The sequence below is a fragment of the Heptranchias perlo genome, chromosome 8 (assembly GCF_035084215.1).
Source record: "Heptranchias perlo isolate sHepPer1 chromosome 8, sHepPer1.hap1, whole genome shotgun sequence".
Classification (NCBI taxonomy): Eukaryota; Metazoa; Chordata; class Chondrichthyes; order Hexanchiformes; family Hexanchidae; genus Heptranchias; species Heptranchias perlo.
This window is the reverse complement of record NC_090332.1, coordinates 76025417-76052398: the sequence shown is the minus strand read 5'-3', so window position 1 is coordinate 76052398 and position 26982 is coordinate 76025417. Positions and strand designations below refer to the sequence as shown.

Here is a 26982-nt window from a genome sequence, read left to right as displayed (position 1 = left end):
CAGCCTTCCTTTCCCGGCCTTGCATGTGGAATTACTGCAATTTGCACTTTCCACTACCAGAGGGAGCTCAATCTCTTAAAGGGAGGATGTTTCTTAGAAATCTTTTAACGGTAGCTGGTACCTGTTATTTGCTGAAAATAACAGTCTACTGTCTGCACAGAGATCAGATATCACACATGTAAAACACAGATGCAGGTCCCATCCCTATGTTTACACACTGATGAGTTATGTTTAAACAATGAATAAAGGTTGCGCACTACTAAATCCCACATCCTCCAATCTGCACGCCAGACTGGCTCACCAATCTGCTGATCTGAGTTGGTACCAGGCCTGCGAGAGTGCATGCACCAAGGTTCTCTGCTGATGCACTAGAGACCTTGGGTGCAAGAGGTGGACAGAAGGAGGGACATCCTATATCCGTGGAGGGTAGGAAGGGCAAGAGGCCCTCCAGTCATATACTCAAAAGGCAGTGCGAGGCAGCGGGGGACAAAGTCAATGCCAGGCGCACAGCATCATGGACATGGCTGCAGTGCAGGAAGAAGTTCAGTGCTTTGCATGAGTGGTCAAGGTGAATGAGATCAACTGTCAAGTGGCATCTCCTACCAACTGCACCACGCACTACACCCCCCCATCACCCACATACCAATAAACTCTTTCCATCAGTACTCAACTCTTCCTATCAGATGCTTCCTCTCACCCTTACACATTACCACTGTGTCAAGCCGCCCACCCACAAGTCACAGGCCACACACACTGGCAGCTATTCAACCATGACAGGCACATTACCCAGACACACGTCCTGCTTTCTTGCAGAAGGTGGCGCATATCAAGAGGCAGCAAGTGGCAGTGCCATTTAGCCCCTCGAGCCTGTTCTGCCATTCAATGAGATCATGGTGAACCTGTGACCTAACTCCATAAAACCATCTTAGCCCCATATCCCTTAATACCCTTGGTTCACAGAAATCTATCAATCTCAGATTTAACATTCACAATTGAGCTAGCATCAACTGCCGTCTGCAGATGAGCGTTCTAAACGTCTCCCACCCTTTGCGTGTAGAAGCATTTCCTAACTTCACTCCTGCACGTCCTGGCTCTAAATGTTAGGCTATGTCCCCGTGTCCTAGTATTCAAGTCTGGGAGACCTCCAAAAACAGTTATAAATGTCTCGCCAGCCAGAAGCAATAATCCAGCCACTAACCTGTAAATCCTGAACGGTCCCTTTAAATAGCGCTGGTGGGGGGTCCTCCAGGCACTCTAAGACACATTCAGATGGTCGGGATTAAGACTGTACGTTGAGTTGAGCGATAAGTCCCAAAATGGTGTCTATCAATTTAAATCAGCGTTGCGCACTGATTGAAGCCATTAATTCCCTACTTTACATGATTCCAGCGTTCGTTATCTTGCACCTGCGCTAACTCCTATACCAAGATGGTGTCTGGCGCATGTCACGCAGGAAACATGCGTGCGCATCCAAGACACCATCTTGGATGTCGGAGAGGCCATGTAGCACCGAAACAACGGGCGCTACACGGCCCAATTTAGCGCCCCATGTATCTTGCAATATCAGTAAGGTCTCATTTGACTTGTGCCAATCATGTGATATATTGCTTCGGTGAATTTGCTGTATTATAGTGATGGGTAAGCCACTGTCACGTTTAAATAGATATATTAAATAATTTAACACATGACCCGTGACCCAAACAATTCTCAGACCTTCAGCTTGGCACAAGCAGTGTGACAGAGTAATTTTAACCTAACTCACCCCATGAGTAACTGACATGATCAGATCAGCCACCTGTTTTACACACAGCCTGATTTTATTTTCCATTGAAGTCAGTAGAATTCCTTGGACTTAAGAGAGCGGAGATGAGGGCCATACCAGGTGAAACGACCAAGGTGAGAGAGACTAATGGTTTTAATGGGGGCAAGGACATTAAGCATGATTGAGCAAATCGTTAGCTGCATAAATGTCGAGTTAATGGAGGGCCAAAGGCTAAATAATTGGAAGTTTGAAAGTGCCGTTGTAAGTGACTTGGGGGAAGAGTTTTTTTTCCAGGAGTGGACACAGACAGAAGTGGAGTTGGGAGGGGGAGGGGGGATGTAAGTGGAGAGGGATACAAGGAAGTGATCAGGGATGGCCTTATCTGTAATTGACTCGATGGGAGTAGAGAGGCCATTTAGATAGCAAGGTCAAGGAGGAGGCTGTGAATATGGGTAGGGGAGTTTATATGGAGCTGGTACACATTTCACTCCAATATTATTTGGATAATTGCTAGTGAGCTGCAACTGCATCTGATAAAAAGGCTTGAATTGAAAGCATTAAGATATGTCAACCATTTTAATCATGAATGAACATGTAATTCACAAGTAACTGGTAATTGACATTAAGGTGATCCATTGTTAATTTTATATTAGCAACATTAGGGCAGCATTTCACTTTTACATAAAGATGTTTTGTTTTCTGCAGATTAATGTTCTGGTGGATTTTGCCATCATTTCCAACCAATATTCCTGCAACCAACCCCCCTCAAAAAAAATTATAGAAAGCTTAGACCATCAATCATGCTTAAGATCAGTATGTATTTTGTAAACATTAAAACAGCATGCTAACTGTTACAGAGGAGCCCCATAATCCAGCCAAATAGACTTGGCAATACCATGTAAGTAGATTTGTAATAGTTATTTTTGGTAGGGGTTACTAAACTGAATAATGGCATAACGTCCAATGGTCATCCATTCAGGATCAGAGACCGCCAGCTGCTCACCTTGTCCAGGCTTTAAGCCAACTTGAATATCAGCTTTTAGTGTTCGCAAGCTACAAAGTGGCGCAGGTTGAAACTCACGTAGAGCAGTATCAAAAGAAACAGTATAGCTCCACTTCCTGTCTCCTGTTAGTTTCCTATAGTTCAGGTCTCCCTTAAAAAAGATTAAGTTTGACTTCTGTAGTTCAGCATACAGATCATCTGCAACCAGAGGCATGTCACAAAACTCGTTGGGGAGGGTCCAGAAAGGGTGATCATGATAAATCCAAACACCTTTTTTCATATTCTTCTCCCACACCACACCACACCTGGACATTGGCATGTGATTGGCTGTCTGCATCTTCTTCAGTATCCAATCAAAATCTCTCTTGGTTGTATCAGAAACAAACCAAGGTATGCTCTTGCCATGAAAGTGAATCTCATCAGCTAGTCGAGAGGTTATGAGAAAATCTGCTAGTATCAAGTCGGTCACCAGCTCAAATCCAGAATTGTCAAGGACAATATCTACTCGGGTGCATGCAGTTTCTGAGTTTTTGTTTTTCTTATTATTAATGAGGAGTTCCCAAACAAATTCAGAATCATCTATCAAGATGAAAGGCTTCAATGATTCCAGGGAAACTAAAGGATTGAACTTCTGGGAGTTGTCCTGGCCAGCAGAAATGGACAGGTCACATCTGTTTCCCCACAATGCAACCTAGATTTTAAAAAATCATAAACTATCAAGATTATCTTTTCGCATCACAGGGAATTAAAATTTTGACAGAGGTCCAGAATGACTCCAGAAACCTTATTTTCCATATTGAGAAATATCTACTTCCTGCCCAAGATTATGAGAACAAATAGAAATAATACAGTGCAAGGCATTCACTCGATCCTTGATTTTATATATAGTGCAACTCAACAAAAGCAGTTGATGGATTTTATATCATGTGCTAAGTTTTTTTTAAATCTGAATTTTGCAATAAGAAAAGGTTCAGAAAAAACTCTCCATTTTGAACAATGCAGATTTGCTGCTGACTACTTATTGATGTGTAAATCATAAAACTGTATATGGGCATTCTACTTAGCCCAATCCTTTTGAAAAAATGATTATAACTGGACTTTGGAGACCTTAAAAGAGCATTGTTTGAAACTCTCCCCTACAGATAACATTCCCGAGTGACATAAAAACCAAAGCATTCCATAGAAGGGTGTCCAAACTGTAGCTGGTGGGTCACATGTGGCCCAAAAGCCATGGTAATCTGACTCTTGAAACCCAAGTAAATCAGTCATTTTTGTGTTTAGATTTCATATTTGCTGGTTTGTCCTGTTTGAATTTTCTGGACCTGGGGGTTTACAAAATGCTGCGTTAAGCACTGTTGGATAAACCCCAACTCAAAACACCAAGATCTGTAGTATCAGCAACTCCAGATACACATAAATTAATGGGAACATCGAGGCTCCTTGGAATGCACCAATGCAGGCCATGAAGACAAACTGCCACAGAGTATTTAATCAATTTTGATACTTACCTATACAGCTTTCAATCTCATTTGTAACACAATGTGTTATTCAACAAACATCTTTTAAGAAGGATCAATAGATACATCAACTATTCATGATTTCAAATGGAAATTAAAGGGTAAAATGTCTCTCGCTGAATTCCCACGTAATTCCCCCAAATTACAAAAGAAGATAGATGCCAGTATTGTGCATCTATAATTTATCCATTGTTAGTGTTTTAAACAACCAGGGAGCTGACATTTTGTGCGGAAATTTCCCGCTATCTGACAATATGAAGTTCAACTCCACAGACATCAGCAATAGGAACAATGGGCTGAAGGCCACAGTCTTCATTTGTCAAATGAGTGACTGCAATTGTCTTATGAAATACAAAGTGGATTTTTAAAATTTCAAATACAAACTAAAAATGATTCAGAACTTTTGGTGTAAAACATTTTAATTGCTGTAACTTGGTGTTTCCCCGTCTGTTTTCGCACTGTGGATATTTTTTCTCTTTTTTTGATCTGCCTGTACCATCCCTGACAGGCGACTTGAGCATTGAGGCAGGGGAGGTCTGTCTGATCCCTGCTAAGCAAGTGACCAGTAATACATTAATAATTACATAGTTACTGCGCACTAAGGAGATGTCTGTAAATGGATGTACACTGATGGACACAATCTTTATGATTGATAAAGACACATCTCCACTGTTTCCCTTCATCTCAGGAAACCAATAAGAATGACCCCAAGTGTACAAAGATTAGAGATACTGTAATCCAATGGGTAGCTGTAATGCCCCTGCAATTACACTAACGGTAACTTCACAAATACTCAAACACTAATATCATGGCTTCCCCTGAACAGCTGCTTCTGAGGACACAACTGCTCTTAATTCTTTTTGTGATATCTCCAATGCCCCAGTTACACTGCAGGCTTGGTGTCGGTGTAGTCCTGTTTATGACAACTGTGTATTAAAATGAAACTCAGAAGCTGATACAGGCGGGACATTTTACATTGGAACCATCTAGTGCATACTGAATGGAATCAAGGAAATACTAGAATATTTTTCTTCTGTATTGCTTAAAAAACTTCATCTTGCTTTTCTTGTGTGGCAATGAGCAACGATACCAGGGGCAGTAATCCCAAGTGAATTATGGGTCAACTGTTGTACTGTACAGTCTAATATCAGCACTTTTGCACAGCTAACTACAACCCTAATGGTAACCACACAAATATAAATGAGCACAGCACTTTTTTTTTAAGGCCTACCTGCATGAGCAGCAGAAACTCAGCTTTGAGTTGAGCATCATTAAAACCCTCTATTTTCTCATTTAGTTCCTGAAGGAAGGTGCAAATAGCAATAATAGCCTGCTGTGATGCGACAAAACTTTGGGTCTTTGCTTCACTAAATACATCAAAATCACACATGGGAGGACTGCAAATCAGAAAAGAGAAAATGAAATTAAGTTACAGAATTTACACTTTGAAGTCCAAAGATTCCTTGGTATTTAACATCACCGGTACTAGTTGATCTTTTGCAGTACTGTTCACAGCCGAAAATAAAAACTTACACTTATATAGCACCTTTAACGTAGAAAAATGTCCCACGGCGCTTCACAGAAACACAATCAGACAAAAATTAATACTGAGCCAAAGAAGGAGATATTAGAATGGGTGACTAAAAGTTTGGTCAAGGAGGTAGGTTTTAAGGGGGGGGTCTTAAAGGAGGGGCAATAGGTGAAGAGGCAGAAAGTTTAGGGAGGGAATTCCAGAGCCTAGACAACCGAAGACATGGACACCAATAGTGGGACACAGGGAGTGGGAGATGCACAAGAGGCCAAAGATGAAGGAACTCAAGAGTTCTCAGCGGGTTGTAGAGCTGGAAGAGATTTCAAAGATAAGAAGGGGAGAGGCCATGAAGGGATTTTAACACAAGGATGAGAATTTTGAATTGGAGGTTTTCATTATACTCGTGGATCTCCTGTGGCACTGCTCACAAAGAAAGAACTGCATTTATATGGCACCTTATCACATCCTCAGGACATTCTGGAGGGGGAGGGTGAACAGCCAGTTGTCGTGGTGCATATAGGCACCAACGATATAGGTAAAAAACAGGATGAGGTCCTACAAGCTGAATTTAGGGAGTTAGGAGTTAAACTAAAGAGTAGGACCTCAAAGGTAGTAATCTCAGGATTGCTACCAGTGCCACGGGCAAGTCAGAGTAGGAATGACAGGATAGCTAAGATGAATACGTGGCTTGAGAGATGGTGCAAGAGGGAGGGATTCAAATTCCTGGGCCATTGGAACCGGTTCTGGGGGAGGTGGGACCAGTACAAATTGGACGGTCTGCATCTGGGCAGGACTGGAACCAATGTCCTAGGGGGAGTGTTTGCCAGTGCTGTTGGGGAGGGTTTAAACTAATGTGGCAGGGGGATGGGATCCGATGCAGGAAGTCAGTGGGAAATAAAATGGTGACAGAAACAAAAGGCAGTAAGGGAGAGTGTACAGAACATGACCGGACAGATGGTCTGAGAAAGCAGGGCAAAGACCAAGGGAAGTCTAGATTAAACTGCATTTATTTCAATGCAAGAAGTCTGATGGGCAAGGCAGATGAACTCAGGGCATGGATGGGTACATGGGACTGGGATGTTATAGCTATTACTGAAACATGGATAAGGGAGGGGCAGGACTGGCAGCTCAATGTTCCAGGGTACAGATGCTATAGGAAAGATAGAGCAGGAGGTAAGAGAGGAGGGGGAGTTGCGTTCTTGATTAGGGAGAACATCACGGCAGTAGTGAGAGGGGATATATCCGAGGGTTCGCCCACTGAGTCTATATGGGTAGAACTGAAAAATAAGAAGGGAGAGATCACTTTGATAGGATTGTACTACAGACCCCCAAATAGTCAACGGGAAATTGAGGAGCAAATATGTAAGGAGATTACAGACAGCTGCAAGAAAAATAGGGTGGTAATAGTAGGGGACTTTAACTTTCCCAACATTGACTGGGACAGCCATAGCATTAGGGGCTTGGATGGAGAGAAATTTGTTGAGTGTATTCAGGAGGAATTTCTCATTCAGTATGTGGATAGCCCGACTAGAGAGGGGGCAAAACTTGACCTCCTCTTGGGAAATAAGGAAGGGCAGGTGACAGAAGTGTTGGTGAGGGATCACTTTGGGACAAGTGATCATAATTCCATTAGTTTTAAGATAGCTATGGAGAAGGATAGGTCTGGCCCAAAAGTTAAAATTCTAAATTGGGGAAAGGCCAATTTTGATGGTATTAGACAGGAACTTTCAGAAGTTGATTGGGAGAGTCTGTTGGCAGGCAAAGGGACGTCTGGTAAGTGGGAGGCTTTCAAAAGTGTGTTAACCAGGGTTCAGGGTAAGCACATTCCTTATAAAGTGAAGGGCAAGGCTGGTAGAAGTAGGGAACCTTGGATGACTCGGGAGATTGAGGCACTAGTCAAAAAGAAGAAGGAGGCATATGACATGCATAGGCAGCTGGGATCAAGTGGATCCCTTGAAGAGTATAGAGATTGCCGGAGTAGAGTTAAGAGAGAAATCAGGAGGGCAAAAAGGGGATATGAGATTGCTTTGGCAGATCAGGCAAAGGTGAATCCAAAGAGCTTCTACAAATACATAAAGGGCAAAAGGGTAACTAGGGAGAGAGTAGGGCCTCTTAAGGATCAACAAGGTCATCTATGTGCGGAACCACAAGAAATGGGTGAGATCCTGAATGAATATTTCACATCGGTATTTACGGTTGAGAAAGGCATGGATGTTAGGGAACTTGGGGAAATAAATAGTGATGTCTTGAGGAGTGTACATATTACAGAGAGGGAGGTGCTGGAAGTCTTAACGCGCATCAAGGTAGATAAATCTCCGGGACCTGATGAAATGTATCCCAGGACGTTATGGGAGGTTAGGGAGGAAATTGCGGGTCCCCTAGCAGAGATATTTGAATCATCCACCGCTACAGGTGAGGTGCCTGAAGATTGGAGGGTAGCAAATGTTGTGCCTTTGTTTAAGAAGGGCGGCAGGGAAAAGCCTGGGAACTACAGACCAGTGAGCCTGACATCTGTAGTGGGTAAGTTGTTAGAGGGTATTCTGAGGGACAGGATCTACAGGCATTTGGAGAGGCAGGGACTAATTAGGAACAGTCAGCATGGTTTTGTGAGAGGAAAATCATGTCTCACGAATTTGATTGAGTTTTTTGAAGGGGTAACCAAGAAGATAGATGAGGGCTGTGCAGTAGACGTGGTCTACATGGACTTCAGCAAAGCATTTGACAAGGTACCGCATGGTAGGTTGTTACATAAGGTTAAATCTCATGGGATCCAAGGTGAGGTAGCCAATTGGATACAAAATTGGCTTGACGACAGAAGACAGAGGGTGGTTGTAGAGGGTTGTTTTTCAAACTGGATGCCTGTGTCCAGCGGTGTGCCTCAGGGATCGGTGCTGGGTTCGCTGTTATTTGTTATTTATATTAATGATTTGGATGAGAATTTAGGAGGCATGGTTAGTAAGTTTGCAGATGACATCAAGATTGGTGGCATTGTGGACAGTGAAGAAGGTTATCTGGGATTGCAACGGGATCTTGATCAATTGGGCCAGTGGGCCGATGAATGGCAGATGGAGTTTAATTTAGATAAATGTGAGGTGATGCATTTTGGTAGATCGAATCGGGCCAGGACCTACTCCGTTAATGGTAGGGCGTTGGGGAGAGTTATAGAACAAAGAGATCAAGGAGTACAGATTCATAGCTCCTTGAAAGTGGAGTCACAGGTGGATAGGGTGGTGAAGAAGGCATTCGGCATGCTTGGTTTCATTGGTCAGAACATTGAATGCAGGAGTTGGGATGTCTTGTTGAAGTTGTACAGGGCATTGGTGAGGCCACACTTGGAGTACTGTGTACAGTTCTGGTCACCCTATTATAGAAAGGATATTATTAAACTAGAAAGAGTGCAGAAAAGATTTACTAGGATGCTACCGGGACTTGATGGTTTGACTTACAGGGAGAGGTTAGACAGACTGGGACTTTTTTCCCTGGAGAGTAGGAGGTTAAGGGGTGATCTTATAGAAGTCTATAAAATAATGAGGGGCATAGATAAGGTCGATAGTCAAAATCTTTTCCCAAAGGTAGGGGAGTCTATAACGAGGGGGCATAGATTTAAGGTGAGAGGGGAGAGATACAAAAGGGTCCAGAGGGGCAATTTTTTCACTCAAAGGGTGGTGAGTGCCTGGAACGAGCTGCCAGAGGCAGTAGAAGAGGCGGGTACAATTTTGTCTTTTAAAAAGCATTTGGACAGTTACATGGGTAAGATGGGTATAGAGGGATATGGGCCAAGTGCAGGAAATTGGGACTAGCCTAGTGGTATAAACTGGGCGACATGGACATGTTGGGCCGAAGGGCCTGTTTCCATGTTGTAACTTCTATGATTCTATGATTCTATGATCCCAAAGGTCTTCACAATCAATGAATTATAGGGGGCACAATATCAAAATTTGAAAATGGGGAGCATGGTTAAGAGAATGGGACATGACTTCAGGAGGCTATAGACAGGTTAGTAGATTGGGTAGATGGATGTCAGGTGAAATTTAATGCATAGAAAGGCAAGGTGATACATTTTGGGAAGAAAAGAGCACACAGACTCAATAGTAAAACTTTAAAAGAAGTAGAGGAGCAGGGAGACTTAGGGGTTCAGATACACAAACCTTTAAAAGTGGGAGGACAAGTTGATAAAACTATTTTTAAAAGTATTGCAAAGACATATAAATGCAAGTTCATTCTTCTAATATTTATATTCTAGACACAATTTCTTTCAATGCAAATTTATGATCCAATTAGACTTTTTTTAAAAGTTTTTAATTTCTTTTTAACAAATTGTTTCACTCACTTGAGCTGCAGTGATTCATGAATCCTACGGTACATGTAACACTCCATGTACAACCAGGGTGATTTAAACCAGCTGGGGTTTTCCTCTGTATCCAGTCGAGCCTGTTGCTGATCTAGGTACTTATTCCACTGGGCAGCATCAGGTAATCCATCTGTAAGAGGTAGTGCCGACTTGTCAGTTTGCAGCTCATTTCGTAACTTAGACATGAGGGAGATGGCTCTCTTTTCTGCCTCAACACCTTCCTAGAAAAATATGCAGCATCTTAGGTTTTTTCAGACAAAGTCATCACAAATTAACATGTTATTCTTTGTGAAATATATTATATATTTAACAAAATAAAAAAAATTCTAAATTTTGATGATACTTTAAAAACTTTAAAGCAATTAATACACATAATTTGTTCCCCATTTCTAGCAAAACCTGATCATTACACACAAAAATGAGGTGATAACTTAAGATGATGGTACATGGGTTCTACTGCTATAGGTAACCAGTTACAAATGAATCTCATAATATTGTAATAGAGAAACAACATTCAGCCCATCAAGTCTGTGTTGGTTTTTTTTTCTCAATGAGCCACGCAGTCTAATCTCACCGGTTTGCTTCCCATACCCTTCAATAGTCCTCTTTTTAAACCAATGAATTCCTTTTTTTTAAAACTTTACTTAAGTGCTGCATTAGTGCTCATCCATTATTCCTATTGGAATACTTAGGATTATTGGCTGCAGGGATTTCCTGATATTAGGGAAGGGCAAGTAAGAGACTTCTGTACCCAAAACCCACGATTCCACCTATTTAAAATGTCAGCTTGGCTCAGTGGTAACACCAACAGGAGTCAGGTGATGGGTTCAAGCCCCACTACAACAACTGAGCAAAAAACCTTGGCTGACCCCATAGTACAGTACTAAGGGAGTGCTGCAATGTTAGAGGTGCCATGTTGCAGAGGAGACATTAAACCGAGGGCCTGTCTGCTTGCTCAAATGGATGTAAAAAATCCCATGGCACTATTTAACAGCAGAGTATCCTGGCTAACATTCATAGAAACATAATAACAGGAGAGGTCATTCAGCCCCTCAAGTCCGTTCCACCATTCAATTAGATCATGGCTGACCTGTACCTCAACTCCATTTACCTGCCTTTCCTTCTTATACCTAACAAAAATTTATCAATCTTAGTCTTGAAAATTTCAATTGACCCAGCATCCACAGCCTTTTGGGAGAATCAAGTTCCAGATTTCCATTACCTTTTGTATGAAAAAGGGTGCAACCTGTCCTCTTAATTTGACCCTTTAAGCTCTGGTATCATTCTGGTGAATCTGTGCTGTAACCCTCCTAAGGCCAGTATATCTTTCCTGAGGTTCGGTGCCCAACACTGAATGTAGTACTCTGGATGGGACCTGACCATGGTTCTATACAACTGAAGCATCACTTCCACACTATTGAATTCCAATCCCCTTGAGATGAAGCCAACATTCCATTAGCCTTTTTGATTGCTTTTTATACCTGTGCACTAGCTTTTAGTGATTTATTTACATGGACACCTAAATCCCTTTGCTCCTCCACAGCTCCTAGATCATTAAGAAAATATTCTGATTTGTCTTTCTCAGATCCAAAGTGGATAACCTCACACTTCCCCTCATTGAACTCCATCTGCTATAGTTTTGCCCACTCACTTAGTCTGTCTATGTCCCTTTGTTACTTCCCCTCCCATCCACACAACTTACTGTGTCTTCTAACTTGGATGTACAACTCTCTATTCCTTCATCCAAGTCATTGATATATATGGTGAAAAGCTGAGGCCCCATTACAGATCCCTGGGGGACAACACTTGTCACATTTCACCAATCAGAGAAAGAATCCTTTATCCCTGCGCTCTGTCTCCTAACTGTCAACCAATTCATCTCAACCAAAACAGATAGTCTGGTCATTCATCTCTTTACAGGGTGGTGAGAATTTGGAACTCACTGCTACATGGAGTGGTTGAAGCAGATAGCATTGATGCATTTAAGGGGAGGTTTGATGCATACATGAGGGAGAAAGGAAGAGGGGTATGGGGGCAGGGTGGAAAAAGTAATCAGAGACGCTCATATGGAATATAAACACCAATATGGACCGAACGGCCTGATCCTGTGCTGTAGATTCTATGTAATCTCATTTTGCTGTTTGTAGGACCTTGCTGTGCATTGGAACATCCTTTACAAGGACACAAACCTGAATTGGTTTACATGTAACTACAAATGAAACATGGCTAAACAGATAGTCCTATGTTCAACTGTGGCCACAAACTGCCCGTGTGCATTTGTCCAGCGACTAACAGTAAAGCCTAATGCATCTTCCAGCTCCATGGTACACCTGCCCGATCCGGTCAAAGGCCCTTTCCTGTCCTATCGGTTTGGGTACAGGAAGCCCAGCCACAGCCTAATAATTTCCATGATGTGGAGATGCCGGTGATGGACTGGGGTGGACAAATGTAAGGAATCTTACAACACCAGGTTATAGTCCAACAAATTTATTTTAAAATCACAAGCTTTCGGAGATTATCTCCTTCGTCAGATGATTGAATGAAAAGGTTCTCAAATCGCATATCTTATACGATGTTGGGACAGCATCACACCAATCAAAAGGTGTCGTTGTTATTCAAACAGGCCAGTCACGGAGAACAGCACGTCCCAGTACACTCGATATACATTGTGTCTTTTACACAGGCAGGCAGAAAGAAACTTAAAATGGCAGAGAGAGAGAGAGAGAGAATTTTAAAAAACATATAAATTTTTTCCCCCTTTTTGCTGGTGGGGTTACGTGTAGCGTGACATGAACCCAAGATCCCGGTTGAGGCCGTCCTCATGGGTGCGGAACTTGGCTATCAACTTCTGCTCGACGATTTTGCGTTGTCGTGTGTCTCGAAGGCCGCCTTGGAGAACGCTTACCCGAAGATCGGTGGCTGAATGTCCTTGACTGCTAAAGTGTTCCCCGACTGGGCGGGAACCCTCCTGTTTGGCGATTGTTGCGCGGTGTCCGTTCATCCGTTGCCGCAGCGTCTGCATGGTCTCGCCAATGTACCATGCTCCGGGGCATCCTTTCCTGCAACGTATGAGGTAAACAACGTTGGCCGAGTCACAGGAGTATGAACCATGTACCTGGTGGGTGGTGTCCTCTCGTGTGATGGTGGTATCCGTGTCGATGATCTGGCATGTCTTGCAGAGGTTGCCGTGGCAGGGTTGTGTGGTGTCGTGGACGCTGTTCTCCTGAAAACTGGGTAACTTGCTGCGAACGATGGTCTGTTTGAGGTTGGGTGGCTGTTTAAAGGCGAGCAGTGGAGGCGTGGGGATGGCCTTAGCGAGGTGTTCGTCGTCATCGATGACATGTTGAAGGCTGCGGAGAACATGGTGTAGTTTCTCCGCTCCAGGGAAGTACTGGACGACGAAGGGTACTCTGTTGGTTGCGTCCCGTGTTTGTCTTCTGAGGAGGTCTATGCGATTCTTCGCTGTGGCCCGTCGGAACTGTCGATCGACAAGTCGAGCGTCATATCCCGTTCTTACGAGGGCGTCTTTCAGCGTCTGTAGGTGTCCATCGCGTTCCTCCTCGTCTGAGCAGATCCTGTGTATTCGTAGGGCCTGTCCATAGGGGATGGCCTCTTTGACGTGGTTGGGGTGGAAGCTGGAAAAGTGGAGCATCGTGAGGTTGTCCGTGGGCTTGCGGTAGAGTGAGGTGCTGAGGTGCCCGTCTTTGATGGAGATTTGTGTGTCCAAGAAAGAAACCGATTCTGAGGAGTAGTCCATGGTGAGTTTGATGGTGGGATGGAACTTGTTGATGTTATCGTGTAGTCTCTTCAGTGATTCTTCGCCGTGGGTCCATAGGAAGAAAATGTCGTCGATGTATCTGGTGTATAGTGTTGGTTGGAGGTCCTGTGCAGTGAAGAAGTCGTGCTCGAACTTGTGCATGAAAATGTTGGCGTATTGGGGTGCGAATTTGGTCCCCATGGCTGTTCCGTGTGTTTGGGTAAAGAACTGGTTATTGAAGGTGAAGACATTGTGATCCAGGATGAAGCGGATGAGTTGTAGGATGGCGTCTGGAGATTGGCTGTTGTTGGTGTTGAGTACTGAGGCTGTTGCAGCGATGCCGTCAGCGTGGGGGATACTGGTGTAGAGTGCTGAGACGTCCATCGTGGTGAGAAGTGTTCCTGGTTCAACTGGTCCGTGGGTGCTGAGTTTTTGTAGGAAGTCTGTAGTGTCGCGACAGAAGCTGGGGGTTCCCTGTACAATGGGTTTCAGGATGCCCTCGACGTATCCAGAGAGGTTCTCACACAGGGTTCCATTGCCTGATACGATAGGACGTCCGGGTGTGTTGGCTTTGTGTATCTTTGGGAGGCAGTAGAAGTCACCCACGCGGGGAGTACGTGGGATGAGAGTGCGTAGGATGCTTTGAAGGTCTGGATCGAAGGTCTTGATCAGTTTGTTGAGCTGGTGGGTGTGTTCTTTGGTCGGATCTGCGGGTAACCGTCTGTAGTGTTCCTGGTTGTCCAGTTGTCGGTATGCTTCTTTGCAATAGTCCATTCTGTTCTGTATGACAATGGCTCCTCCTTTGTCGCCTTTAAACAGCCACCCAACCTCAAACAGACCATCGTTCGCAGCAAGTTACCCAGTTTTCAGGAGAACAGCGTCCACGACACCACACAACCCTGCCACGGCAACCTCTGCAAGACATGCCAGATCATCGACACGGATACCACCATCACACGAGAGGACACCACCCACCAGGTACATGGTTCATACTCCTGTGACTCGGCCAACGTTGTTTACCTCATACGTTGCAGGAAAGGATGCCCCGGAGCATGGTACATTGGCGAGACCATGCAGACGCTGCGACAACGGATGAACGGACACCGCGCAACAATCGCCAAACAGGAGGGTTCCCTCCCAGTCGGGGAACACTTTAGCAGTCAAGGACATTCAGCCACCGATCTTCGGGTAAGCGTTCTCCAAGGCGGCCTTCGAGACACACGACAACGCAAAATCGTCGAGCAGAAGTTGATAGCCAAGTTCCGCACCCATGAGGACGGCCTCAACCGGGATCTTGGGTTCATGTCACGCTACACGTAACCCCACCAGCAAAAAGGGGGAAAAAATTTATATGTTTTTTAAAATTCTCTCTCTCTCTCTCTCTGCCATTTTAAGTTTCTTTCTGCCTGCCTGTGTAAAAGACACAATGTATATCGAGTGTACTGGGACGTGCTGTTCTCCGTGACTGGTCTGTTTGAATAACAACGACACCTTTTGATTGGTGTGATGCTGTCCCAACATCGTATAAGATATGCGATTTGAGAACCTTTTCATTCAATCATCTGACGAAGGAGATAATCTCCGAAAGCTTGTGATTTTAAAATAAATTTGTTGGACTATAACCTGGTGTTGTAAGATTCCTAATAATTTCCAGACAAGAGAATCTGCTAATCTACTCAAAGCTTGACCCAAGTCTTTGTAGAACTGTAACTTTAAAAAAAATAAAGCTAAAAAAACATAAAAATACATCAGGTTTCAGAACAGCACATTAAAGTAACTTGTCAGAAATAGAGTAATTCCCTGGACTTGCTATATCTGCAATTACATACTTTAATATCTTAATATTGAAATGTTTAAACTTGTTCTGTTTTACTTATTGGTACTACAAAGTTTTTGATTCAATACCACATGTGCCAGATCAACAACTCACTCTTAGGATTCACAAAATTTAGCAGGCTGATCTGAAAACATTGCAACCTGAAAGGTTATCATAAAATCGTACAGCACAGAAGGAGGCCATTCGGCCCATCGTGCCTGTGCCGGCTCTTTGAAGAGCTATCGAGTTAGTCTGACTCCTCTGCTCTTTCCCCATAGCCCTGCAAATTTCTCCTTTTCAAGTATATATCCAATTCCCTTTTGAAAGTTACTAATGAATCCACTTCCATTACCCTTTCAAGCAGTGCATTCCAGGTCATAACAACTGGCTGCGTAAACAAAATTCTCATCTCCCTCCTGGCTTTCTTGCCAACTATCTTAAATCTGTGTCCTCTGGTTACTGACCCTTCTGCCAGTGGAAACAGTTTCTCCCTATCTATTCTATCAAAACCCCTCATAAGTTTGAACACTTAAATCTCCCTTTAACCTTCTCTGTCTTGCTCCCTCCCTTTCCGCCTCCCTCTGCCCTGCTCTAAGGAAAACAATCTCAGCTTCTCTAGCCTGTCCACATAACTGAAATCCTTCATCCTTGGTAGCATTCTGGTAAATCTCCTCTGCACCCTCTCTAAGGTTATCTTTGAACACGTTAGTGAAGTTACATTTCAAACTCAGTGACTGCCAGTTTCAACTCACCTGTCCATGTTCCTGAAAAAATGTATCCTTATGTCGATGCACTGTATCAATAACCTTAGTCAGTATCTGTGGCAGCCTGTCTTTAACAGTGAAGTACGCAAATGACCTACAAAGAACAGTACTGCATGTCAGTAGGGATACACAGGTACAGAATATAAGAAGCTGATACAGGTTTCTCATTCAGTACAATATTAGGAGCACAGAGAAGCATTTCCTACAATTTTACCTTGACTGGCTGATCTCTCAAATAACTGAAATGTGATTTTGCTGGCAAAGCAGGTGGGACCTTGGAATGGTAGGATAGCCCTGTGGTGCGAAAGTGCAGACAGTGGAATAAAAATAATAAACCATGAATGAAGGATTTCAGTTATGTGAACAGACTAGAGAAGCTCGGATTGTTTTCCTTAGAGCAAGGCCAAGGGAGGCAGCAGGGCAGAGAAGGTTAAGGGGAGATTTAACAGCGTTCAAAAAATCAGAATGCTATATTTCATCCCAAATGAACCATGCTGCTGTTCAACAGGGAACACCTATAATGTGTAAGCTAGGGATGGCATGAGATTGCAAAAATGAATACATTCCATTAATTGAGCAAATTTTGAAATTTCTGTTTACTGTATACAAAATTGCAAGAACCGCTGGGACGTCAGTTCAAGTCCAGCCCTGAATGAAGGGATGAAATTTTTCTTTGTCTACTTGCTGTACGGGCCCTTTGTAAAATTAATTTGGGCAGTCTTATTCCAGTTTTACGAAACTGTCTCTAATTTGGGAATAACAGGCAACCTCACTCAGGGAGCCCATGGGATAACTGGTGTGGGAAATGGTGCATTAGGGGGCACTCGTGAGGTTGGGATTGACACAGCTGAATTCTACATCTGGGAGTGCCGGATGGAGAAAGAGAGCCCAAAATGGGAATAGTTCCATTCCCCAGCACTAACATCCCTCATTTTGACAAGCACAATTTTTTTTTAAATTGCTTTCCCAATGTATTCCAATTGCCTTTCCAACCCACTTAGATCATAACCATGCATACTGAATGTTTGGGTTTGTACTTGCTGCTGTATTTTATGATTCAAGTACCTTACTCAGCTTACAACTTGTTTCAGATCACCAATATCAATAGTTGCCACAGTCTGCCATTGTTCTAGATGGAGTCAGTCTGAGCGCAGTGTTTGAGCATGGCTGAGCTGTATAAATCTTCCCCATAACATCAGGGGAAGGCTGCAGCCAGAAAATTAGTCATAGTTGTGACTTCAACAGGCGTCAGCCTTGGTTCAGTGGTAGTACTCTTGCCTCCAAGTCAGAAAGTCGTGGGTTCAAGTCCCACTCCAGAGACTTGAACACATAATCTAGGCTGATACTCTAGTCCAGTACTGAGGTAGTGCTGCACTATCTGAGGTGCTGTCTTTTGGATGAGACGTTAAACCGAGGCTCCGTCTGCCCTCTCAGCTATACGTAAAAGATCCCAATGCACTATTCGAAGAGCAGGGGAGCCCTGGCTAATAGTTATCCCTCAACCAACATCACTAGAAGAGATTATCTGATCATCAACACATTGCTGTTTGTGGCACCATGCTGTGCACAAATTGGCCGTCGCTTTTCCTACACTACAACAGTGACTATGCTTCAAAAAGTACTTCATTGGCTGTAAAGCGCTTTGGGACGTCCTGAGGTCACAGAAGGTGCTATATAAATGCAAGTCCTTTATTCTTTCAACAACTGTAGATGCACAATTGTTTAAAGTGCTCTGAAATCCATCTGAATTCCAGGGTACCACCAGCCTTAGCAAATTGCAGAAATACTGCAGACTATGGGCCTGAAAATACTTAATTACCCCAGATCTGAGTGAAATGGTCAACCAAAATTGCCAATACTGGAATGCCAGCTTGTCTCAGTTGGCATCATTCTTGCCTCAGAGTTAGAAGCTTGTGGGTTCAAGCCCCACTGCAGAACTTAAGCAAATTACACAGGCTGACCCTTGTGTAGTACTGAGGGAGTCCTGCATTGTTGGAGCTGGCATCTTTGATATATGTTAAACAAAGACCCCGTTCAGTTAGATGTAAATGATCACTATTTGAATAGCAGAGTTTTCTCCTGGTGCCCTGGTAAACATTCTCTCACAATCAACACCACCAAAAACAGATTAGCTGCTTATTCATCTCATTGGTGTTGCAAGATCTTCCTGTGAGCCTACATAACAATTATTGCACTTTAAAAGGTCATTCATTACATGGATTCATCATCACCTCTTTTCAGACTTTTCTGACAGAGGCGATAAGGCGCTATATAAATGCAACTGTAACAATTGTAAAATCTCACTAAATATTTCATTTGAAAAGCAAAATCAGACCCAGTTAATTAGCCTGAGCATTCTGTTGTGCATACTGACAAAGAAATCTGTGCTGGAGTTACTCTCTCCTGTTAGATACATTCAGATTCATTTTCAAGCAAGTGATGGTAAGTTGATACAGTATGCACACATAACCCCATGGAAATTATTTTAATTCAGAAGCAATAATGCAATTTACATTCCTATTTCTCATAACAATGTTGCTTCTTTCAGACTCGATAACCCTTCGTGAAATCATGGGTCTCCAAAGTTTACAATTTTTGAACTTTCGTTATCAATATAACACCAATAAGATTTGTAAAAATCCCAAGAGTGAAAGATTAAGTATTTAAAAATTAGGGGTAGATTTCCATGCATTCATAGTCAATGGGTGGAACATATAGCCTTGGTGGCTACGTGTTTTTTTTGGAAAATTATGGCAATGCATTTCTGAAATGGCTTTAAAATTTCAAGATGTTAGTCTTAGGAGATTACTAAAAGGTGCCAGTTTTTTTGTCCCCTTTGTAGCTATTCTAGTAGAATTAATTATTCAAAATAGAGGCTTGGAACAGGGCTGCCAGTAAACAGTTGCATGTGTAACTTGGGTCAGTCTGGAAAATGACAGAACACAATGTGCTGACTAAACTCTATTTTGTTGAAGTCATTCGAAGACAGATGGTTGGATCTACACTGTGGGAACATAACCTCACAGAGTATAACAGTTGAAAGGTCATCCATTTTCTCAGTAATTGAATGCAGCAAGCCAGGACAGCACTACCTCCAATAATGATGAAAACTTTCCAAGAATTCCACCTGCAAATCTGTCTTCCTTCAAAAATAATTGTTTCCCTTCCTTTATTCTTTTTCTTTCCTCAGATGATTTTAAAGGAGCAGTTTGCCTTAATTAATGTAATTGGCAGCAAAATCACCTCTACTGCAATTTTGACAACCTGCCAAACAAAATTATAATTTCTTTTTAATAATTTAAAAACCAGTATCAGCACTCAGTACCCTACAGTAGCTACTATTTCAAAGTTACCTGGGCTGAAGGGATCTCGGGAGTACATTCCCATCTACCTAGAACCTGACCTCATACCTCAGGAAGCATGTGGTACATAACAGAATCACTTCTGAGTTTACCACTGTACCTAATAGAGAGATGAGAGTGAAAGGAGACAGTAGTCACAATATATGGGGTGCAATAACAATGGAATGTTACATATCCATCAATGCCAATCATCAACTTTAGGCTTTTATAAATAAAAGTATATTAAGTGAAGTAATAGGATGTGACCAGACACAAGTATGATGAAAGCAGATGTCTACTGATTTGACCTTGGTACCAGTGGGGAAGTCACAGATCTTCTATAGCCTAATGCAAGCTCCAGCAACCCTGAGTGAATACTAGCAGTCAGCACTGTATCTGAATTAGTGCATAAAAGGAACAAAGCTCAGAAGACACCAGCTGAGAGAGTTTCAAGGCCAGGAGCAGCATGTGTGAAGCTTCACCACCAGATTTCTGTGCAGAGAAACCATTATACTTTTAGAATCTCGTGAATTCTCTTGGAAATTTCAATTGCAGAAATAATGATAAAACTGCTCAGCAGTGGTGTTTTTTAAAAAATAAAAGCATACCATTAATTTAAACATTGTTAAAGCTCTACCTTATCCACTGGTCTAGTGTGCCAATATTCCAGTAAAGTCGGTGCCCTTTAATTGAAAAAGTGTTCAAGAAATCTTTTTCATTCATTTCACAAACGCACAATGCAATCTGCATTGAGGCATCTTGTTGCATTATAAAAAATGTAACACCTAAGTGTTGACTTTTCTTCCTCCCCAGCAACAAATATTGCCCTTTTAGAGCAAATACATTTCAGTAGTAGTTAGTATAGCCATTTCTGAATAACAATACTGCATGTTGGAGTTCTCATGCTGCATTTAGTATCACAAAAGGAGAATTTGCTAGTGTTTAGTAGAATTTATTTTCTAATTTAACATCCTTGCACCTATCAACTCTGAAAATCATTGAATCCAAGGATATTACTTTGCAGCTGAAAGGAGAAGGAAATATCCAAGTCAGGATGGAGTGAGACTTGAAGGTGATGGTGTTCCATGCACTCGGCGATGGTAATGCCACTGAATGTCAAGGGGAAGTGGTTAGGCTCTCTTTTGTTGAAGAAGGTCATTACCTGGCACTTGTGTGACATGAGTATTACTTGCCACTTATCTGCCCAAGCCTGGATATTATCCAGGTCTTCCTGCATGCAGCCATGGGCTGCTTTGTTATCTGAGGATTTGCAAATGGAGCTGAACACTCTGCGATCATCAGCGAACAGTCTCACTTCTGACCTTATGATGGAGGGTTGGTCACTGTTAAAGCAGTTGATGGTAGTTGGGCCTAGGATGCTGCTTTGAGCAACTCTATCCTAGAGGCCTGGACTAATAATCCAGAGACATAAGTTCAAATCCCGCCACGGCAACTGGGGAATTTAAATGCAGTTAATTAAAAATAAAAAAATCTGGAATAAAAAGCTAGTATCATTAATGGTGACCATGAAACTACCAGATTATCGTAAAAACCCATCTAATGTCCTTTAGGGAAGGAAACCTGCTGTCCTTACCCAGTCAGGCCTATATGTGACTCCAGGTCCACAGCAATGTGGCTGATTCTTAACTGCCCTCTGAAATCGCCTAGTAAACCACTCATTTGCAAGGCAGCGGCTCACCACCACCTTCTCAAGGGCAATTATGGATGGGCAATAAATGCTGGCCTTGCCAGCGATGCCTACAATTCATGAATGAATTAAAAAGAACTCTTGCAGCAATGTCCTGGAGCTGAGATGATTGGCCTCCAACGACCACAACAATCTTCCTTTGTGCTAGGTATGACTTCAGCCACTAGAGAGTTTTTGCCCTGATCCCCATTGACTTCAGTTTTGCTAAGGCTCCTCGGTACCACAGTCAATCAAATGCTGCCCTGATGTTAGATGTAGTAATAGGATGTGACCTAGACACAACCTATGTTCAGACAAAGGTAATGAGGTCAGGAGCCGAATGGTCTTGGTGGAACCCAAACCGAGCATCGGTGAGCAGGTTATGGGTAAGTGCCACTTAATAGCGCTATTGATGACTCCTTCCATCACTTTGCTGATGATTGGAAAAGGCTGATGAGGCGCTAATTGGCGGGGTTGGATTTGTCCTGCTTCCTGTGGACAGGACATCCTTGGGCAATTTTCCACTTTGTCGGGTAGATGCCAGTGCTATAGCTCTGGAGCACAGGTCTTCAGCACTGCAGCTAGGATGTCAAGGCCTGTAGCTTTTGCTGTGTCCAGTGCACTCGGTTGTTTCTTTATGTCATGTGAAATGAATCGAATTGGCTGAAGACCGGAATCTGTGATAGTGGGGACTGCTAGATCAGTTCTTAATCTATCCCACACAGCACAGTGGCAGTGCCACATGACACTGCCACTGTGCTGTGTGGGATTGATTAAGAATGGAAGGTGCCCTCAGTGTGGTATACCACTGTGCTACATGGGATAGATTAATTGGCTGTAAAGCACTTTGGAGCGTCCTGAGGTTGTGAAAGGTGCTACATAAATGAAAATTCTTTCCTTTGTAGAGCGGTCCCGTCTGAGCAAGCACAAACCCATATCAAAAATAGTGGGGAACCAAAGGGTAAATGAGAGTGAGGAACGTAAAGCAATTAAGATTACTAGAGAAAAAGTACTGGACAAACTAATGGGTCTAAAAGCCGACAAATCCCCTGGACCTGATGGCCTACATCCTAGGGTTCTAAAAGAGGTGGCTGAAGAGATAGCGGATGTATTGGTTGTGATCTTCCAAAATCCTCTAGATTCTGGAACAGTCCCAGTGGACTGGAAGGTAGCAAATGTAACCCGCTATTCAAGAAGGGAGGGAAGAGAGAATCCAGGGAACTACAGGCCAGTTAGCCTGACATCCGTCGTTGGGAAAATGCTGGAATCCATCATTAAGGAAGTGGTAACAGGGCACTTAGATAATCATAATATGATTAGGCAGAGTCAACATGGTTTTATGAAAGGGGAATTGTGTTTGACAAATCTATTAAGAGTTTTCTGAGGATGTAACTAGCAGGGTAGATAAAGGAGAGCCAGTGGATGAAATATATTTGGATTTTCAAATTGCATTCAATAAGGTGCCACATAAAAGGTTGTTACACAAGGTAAGAGCTCATGGGGTTGGGGGTAATATATTAGCATGAATAGAGGATTGGTTAATGGACAGAAAACAGAGAGTAGGGATAAACGGGTCATTCTCAGGTTGGCAGGCTGTAACTAGTGGGGTGCCGCAAGGATCGGTGCTTGGGCCTCAGCTATTTACAATCTATATTAATGACTTAGATGAAGGGATTGAGTGTAATGTATCCAAGTTTGCTGATAATACAAAGCTAGGTGGGAAAGTAAGCTGTGAGGAGGACACAAAGAGTCTGGCAAAGGATATAGACAGGTTAAGTGAGTGGGCAAAAAGATGGCAGATGGAGTATAATGTAGGGAGATGTGAGGTTATTCAATTTGGTAGGAAGAATAGAAAAACAGAATATTTTTTAAACGGTGGGAAACTATTAAATGTTGGTGTTGAGAGAGACTTGGGTGTCCTCATACAAGAAACACAAAAAGTTAGTACGCAGGTAATTAAGAAAGCAAATGGCATGTTGGCCTTTATTGCAAGGGGGTTGGAATACAAGAGTAAGGAAGTCTTCCTACAGTTGTACAGGGCTTTAGTGAGACCTCACCTGGAGTACTGCATACAGTTTTGGCCTCCTTATCTAAGCAAGGATATACTTGCCTTGGAGGCGGCGCAACGTAGCTTCACTAGATTAATTTCTGGGATGAGAGGTTTATCCTATGAAGAGAGGTTGAGTAGAATGGACCTATACTCTCTGGTGTTTAGAAGATAAGAGGTAATCTCGTTGAAACATATAAGATTGTGAGGGGGCTTGACAGGGTAGATGCTGATTGTTTCCACTGGCTAGAGAGTCTAGAACCAGGGGGCAGAGTCGTAGATCAGCCATTCAAGACTGAGCTAAGGAGGAATTTTTTCACGCAAAGCGTTGTGAATCTTTGGAATTCTCGACCTCCGAGGGCTGTGGATGCTGAGATTGAATATATTCAAGGCTGAGATAGATAGATTTTTGGACTCTAGGAGAATCAAGGGATATGGGGATTGGGTGAGAAAGTGGAGTTGAGGTCAAAGATCAGCCATGATCTTACTGAATGGCGGAGCAGGCTCAATGGGCCGTATGGCCTACTCCTGCTATTTCTTATGTTCTTAACCAGGGAATATCTCAGTTGCTTGGTTTGTAGGTTCTTGCACATGTTAAGATACCTGGCTAACCCAAAAATATATACACACCTTCGTGCTGCAGAGGGAAAATTCTCAACTATAAAAAGCCAGTTTAAAAGTCTTTTTAAACCTAGACTGACCTGCTCCCTGCACAGTAGCCAAAAATAAGGGGAGCAAACTGAGTGAGTAGGCGGGAAGATGATCCTGCTTTCCCCTTCTTGCCCCTCCTCATTCGCTACAAACCTTCTATAGGTACAAAGATACCGAATTTGAAAGGAAATTCTGCCAAAGCCACTTTCTTTTGCAAAGTGAAGGAAGGCAACTGCACAAACACCGCTGGAAACCTGGTGCGATGGCACCAAATTCTCCTGTTCCATGAGAATTTTTTCTCTTTGTAAACTTTTAATATTTTTGACATTTGACTTTGTGTGTTGTTTTGTTTAAATGATGTTTACAGCCTGTGACATTAACAGCAGCGCTGCTCGGTTGCTTTTGATCTCCGTCAGCACTGCGCGCTCGGTGAATGAATGTGACCGAGGGAAGGGGAGGTCGGTGGCGCGCGCTCACACGGAAACCGCACGTGCTGTCCCTTTACTACAGACCCGGTGTATTTTGCCGAAAGCGAGTCCGGTACCTCCGGCCGATCATCCTCCTCCACTACTATCGTCGTCTTTCTCCTCCTCACCGCCATCTTCTCTCACAGCGTACGGGAGGGAGGCATAAACAGGAAGTGACGCCATCAGCCCCAATTATATCGGCGACGCAGCGTGAGCTTGGATTCGAACTCAACGGCCAGTGCGCGCGCTCGGATTCGAACTCAACAGCGAGTTCCTTCGCGGATTGGGGAAGGGGCCCGTTGAACAGACAGACAGACGGCATGAGGATGGCAGTAGGGTCTGAGTAAGAGTCCGGCTATTAAGGTGCGTGAATTATGAACGGTGCCGCTGAAAAACTGTGGATGAGGCAGCGTGCTTGTGCAGAAACCGCTGCTGAACCTTGCAATCGAGGCCGTCACCTGACGGATCCTTCACCTCTGACCCACTGCGCGTGCGCAACAGGATTCTGGCTCACCTGAGCCAACTCATTAGGTGCATTAAGGCGTTAGCCTTGGCTCAGTGATGGTGCTCTCACCTCGTGAGTCAGAAGGGTTCAAACCCATAAGCTAAGCTGACACTTCAGTGCATTACTGAAGGAGTGCTGCACTGTCAGATAAGATATTACCGAGGCCCTGTCCACCCTCTCCCATGGAACTACTTGAAGAAGAACACGGGAGTTCTTCCGGTGTCCAGGCCAACATTCATCACTCATCAAACATCACCAAAAAACAGATGATCTGGTCATTTATCTTATTGCAGTGTGCAAATTGGCTGCTGTGTACAAGAGTGTCTACACTTCAAAAGTACTTCATATTGGCAGCGAAGCACTTTGGAATGTTGTGAGGTCGTGGAAGGCACTATATAAATGAAAGTTTTTTTTTCAATACCAACAACTGACAAAAGTGTGGTCTGTCAATGTTGTGAAAGCTGAGCATATACTTACTGCACTTTACACAGTGGCTCACAAATGTATGTTTGAAATGTTTTGCAAGAAACCTAAACTAGCTTCCCATGTGTGGGAACCCAATGAGAACATATTATGGTAGTATAATGTATTTGGTGATCTTTAGTCCAAATCATCTGTTGTTTTCAACCAACCACAAAATTAGTCCTAAATCTTACTGATCTACTCTCTTCAGTTTTTTTAAACTACTTGGGGGAAAAAAAAGGGTGAATTTTCCATTTTATCATGGTGAAGGATGTCCGTGCTAAGAAAACTGTTCAACTCTTGGCACCAATTGTCAAAATCAAGCATTTCCAGATAAAATGAATGTGGACTAGGATAGAGCAGGAGAAGAAAACACAATTATAAGCTCAAGAAGCCATGAATAATTACAGTTGGACTTCTAGAATATTGAGTTGGTGGGCACATTGCCTTGTATTGGTCTTTTCACCATGTTGAAAGCAGACATTCATTATTAGCTGACAAGGACACTCTGACGTGGGATGACTGCTGCTGGATGGTATTATGTGAAGGCCTGATATGAAAACAAGTGCTCATCTATCCAGGACTCAGTTGCTACCACAATTGGCTTGGAGAGGCCAACAGTTGCTGTTTAAGATCTGCACATTCAATTGATAAAACCATCAATCAGTGGAGAATAATGCATGTCCATGCAGTGCTCCTAAGGATATTAGCAATGACATAGAATTACATAGAGTCTACAGCACAGACACAGGCCATTCGGTCCAACTGGTCCATGCCAGCATTTATGCTCCACACGAACCTCCTCCCACCCCTCTTCATCTAAGCCTATCAGCATTTCCTTCTATCCCTTCTTCCCTCGTATTTATCTGGCTTCCCACATGTGGGAACCCAGTGAGAGCACTGACATATTTATAGCAGTTGGGTTACTCACCTTGCTGCTCATGCGAAGCTCCTGGTACCTGCTGTCCACCTAGATAGAACTCAAAGCCATGGTTACCAGTTGTCCAATATCCAAATAGTGATTATTCCCAGGAGTGGAGGGGGAGATATTAGATAAGTGGTGTCTTTTTGGCATAAAAGTGACTCCAGGATGACATGCTTGACAATAAAAGAGCTAACCCTCTCTTACATTTATGTAGTGCCTTTAACAGAGAAAAAATCCCATGGCACTTCACACTTGCATATGAATTAATTTTTTAATGTGTTAAAATATTTTAATACTTTTTAATGACTTTCCTATTTGAAGATTTCAACCAATGAAGAGGGGGAACACAAAACATAGCCTAGTAATGAGGTGATTGCTGTGCTTTAATGAGAATGC

At 43.1% G+C, this 26982-nt stretch overlaps 2 protein-coding genes across 6 annotated transcripts in view; one reads left to right on the top strand and one right to left on the bottom strand.

Moving 5' to 3' along the window:
- Positions 1 to 2319: 2319 nt before the first annotated feature.
- On the bottom strand, positions 2320 to 24864 carry armt1 (acidic residue methyltransferase 1). Of its 4 annotated transcripts, none has more exons than XM_067989362.1 (5): positions 24740 to 24864; positions 16490 to 16595; positions 10144 to 10385; positions 5514 to 5679; positions 2320 to 3456 (listed from the first exon to the last, which is right to left on the bottom strand). In XM_067989362.1, the coding sequence occupies exons 1-5, from the start codon at positions 24826 to 24828 to the stop codon at positions 2680 to 2682; spliced, it is 1380 nt and encodes a 459-aa protein (XP_067845463.1). In that variant the 5' UTR covers positions 24829 to 24864; the 3' UTR covers positions 2320 to 2679. The 4 variants fall into 4 exon arrangements, with proteins under 4 accessions (XP_067845463.1, XP_067845464.1, XP_067845466.1 ...); XM_067989363.1 differs by having other exon boundaries at positions 24772 to 24859; XM_067989365.1 differs by lacking the exon at positions 24740 to 24864 and adding an exon at positions 19855 to 19963 and having other exon boundaries at positions 10144 to 10294.
- A 32-nt stretch (positions 24865 to 24896) lies between these two features.
- The window catches only part of rmnd1 (required for meiotic nuclear division 1 homolog), a 75561-nt gene continuing 73475 nt past the window's right edge, over positions 24897 to 26982 (top strand). For both annotated transcript variants that reach the window (XM_067989366.1, XM_067989367.1), the window contains exon 1: positions 24897 to 25057. The gene's annotated coding sequence lies outside the window, so the exon portion shown is untranslated. The remainder of the gene's footprint in view (positions 25058 to 26982) is intronic.

Excerpts from the sequence above, each read along its gene's own strand:
- armt1 (XM_067989362.1), bottom strand. The coding sequence starts at position 24,828 with ATGGCGGTGAGGAGGAGAAAGACGACGATAGTAGTGGAGGAGGATGAT. Across the intron at positions 16,596-24,739 it reads CTTTCGGCAAAATACACCGG|GTCATTTGCGTACTTCACTG; the intron begins GTCTGTAGTAAA and ends TGTTCTTTGTAG. Across the intron at positions 5,680-10,143 it reads CATGAATCACTGCAGCTCAA|TCCTCCCATGTGTGATTTTG; the intron begins GTGAGTGAAACA and ends TCTGATTTGCAG.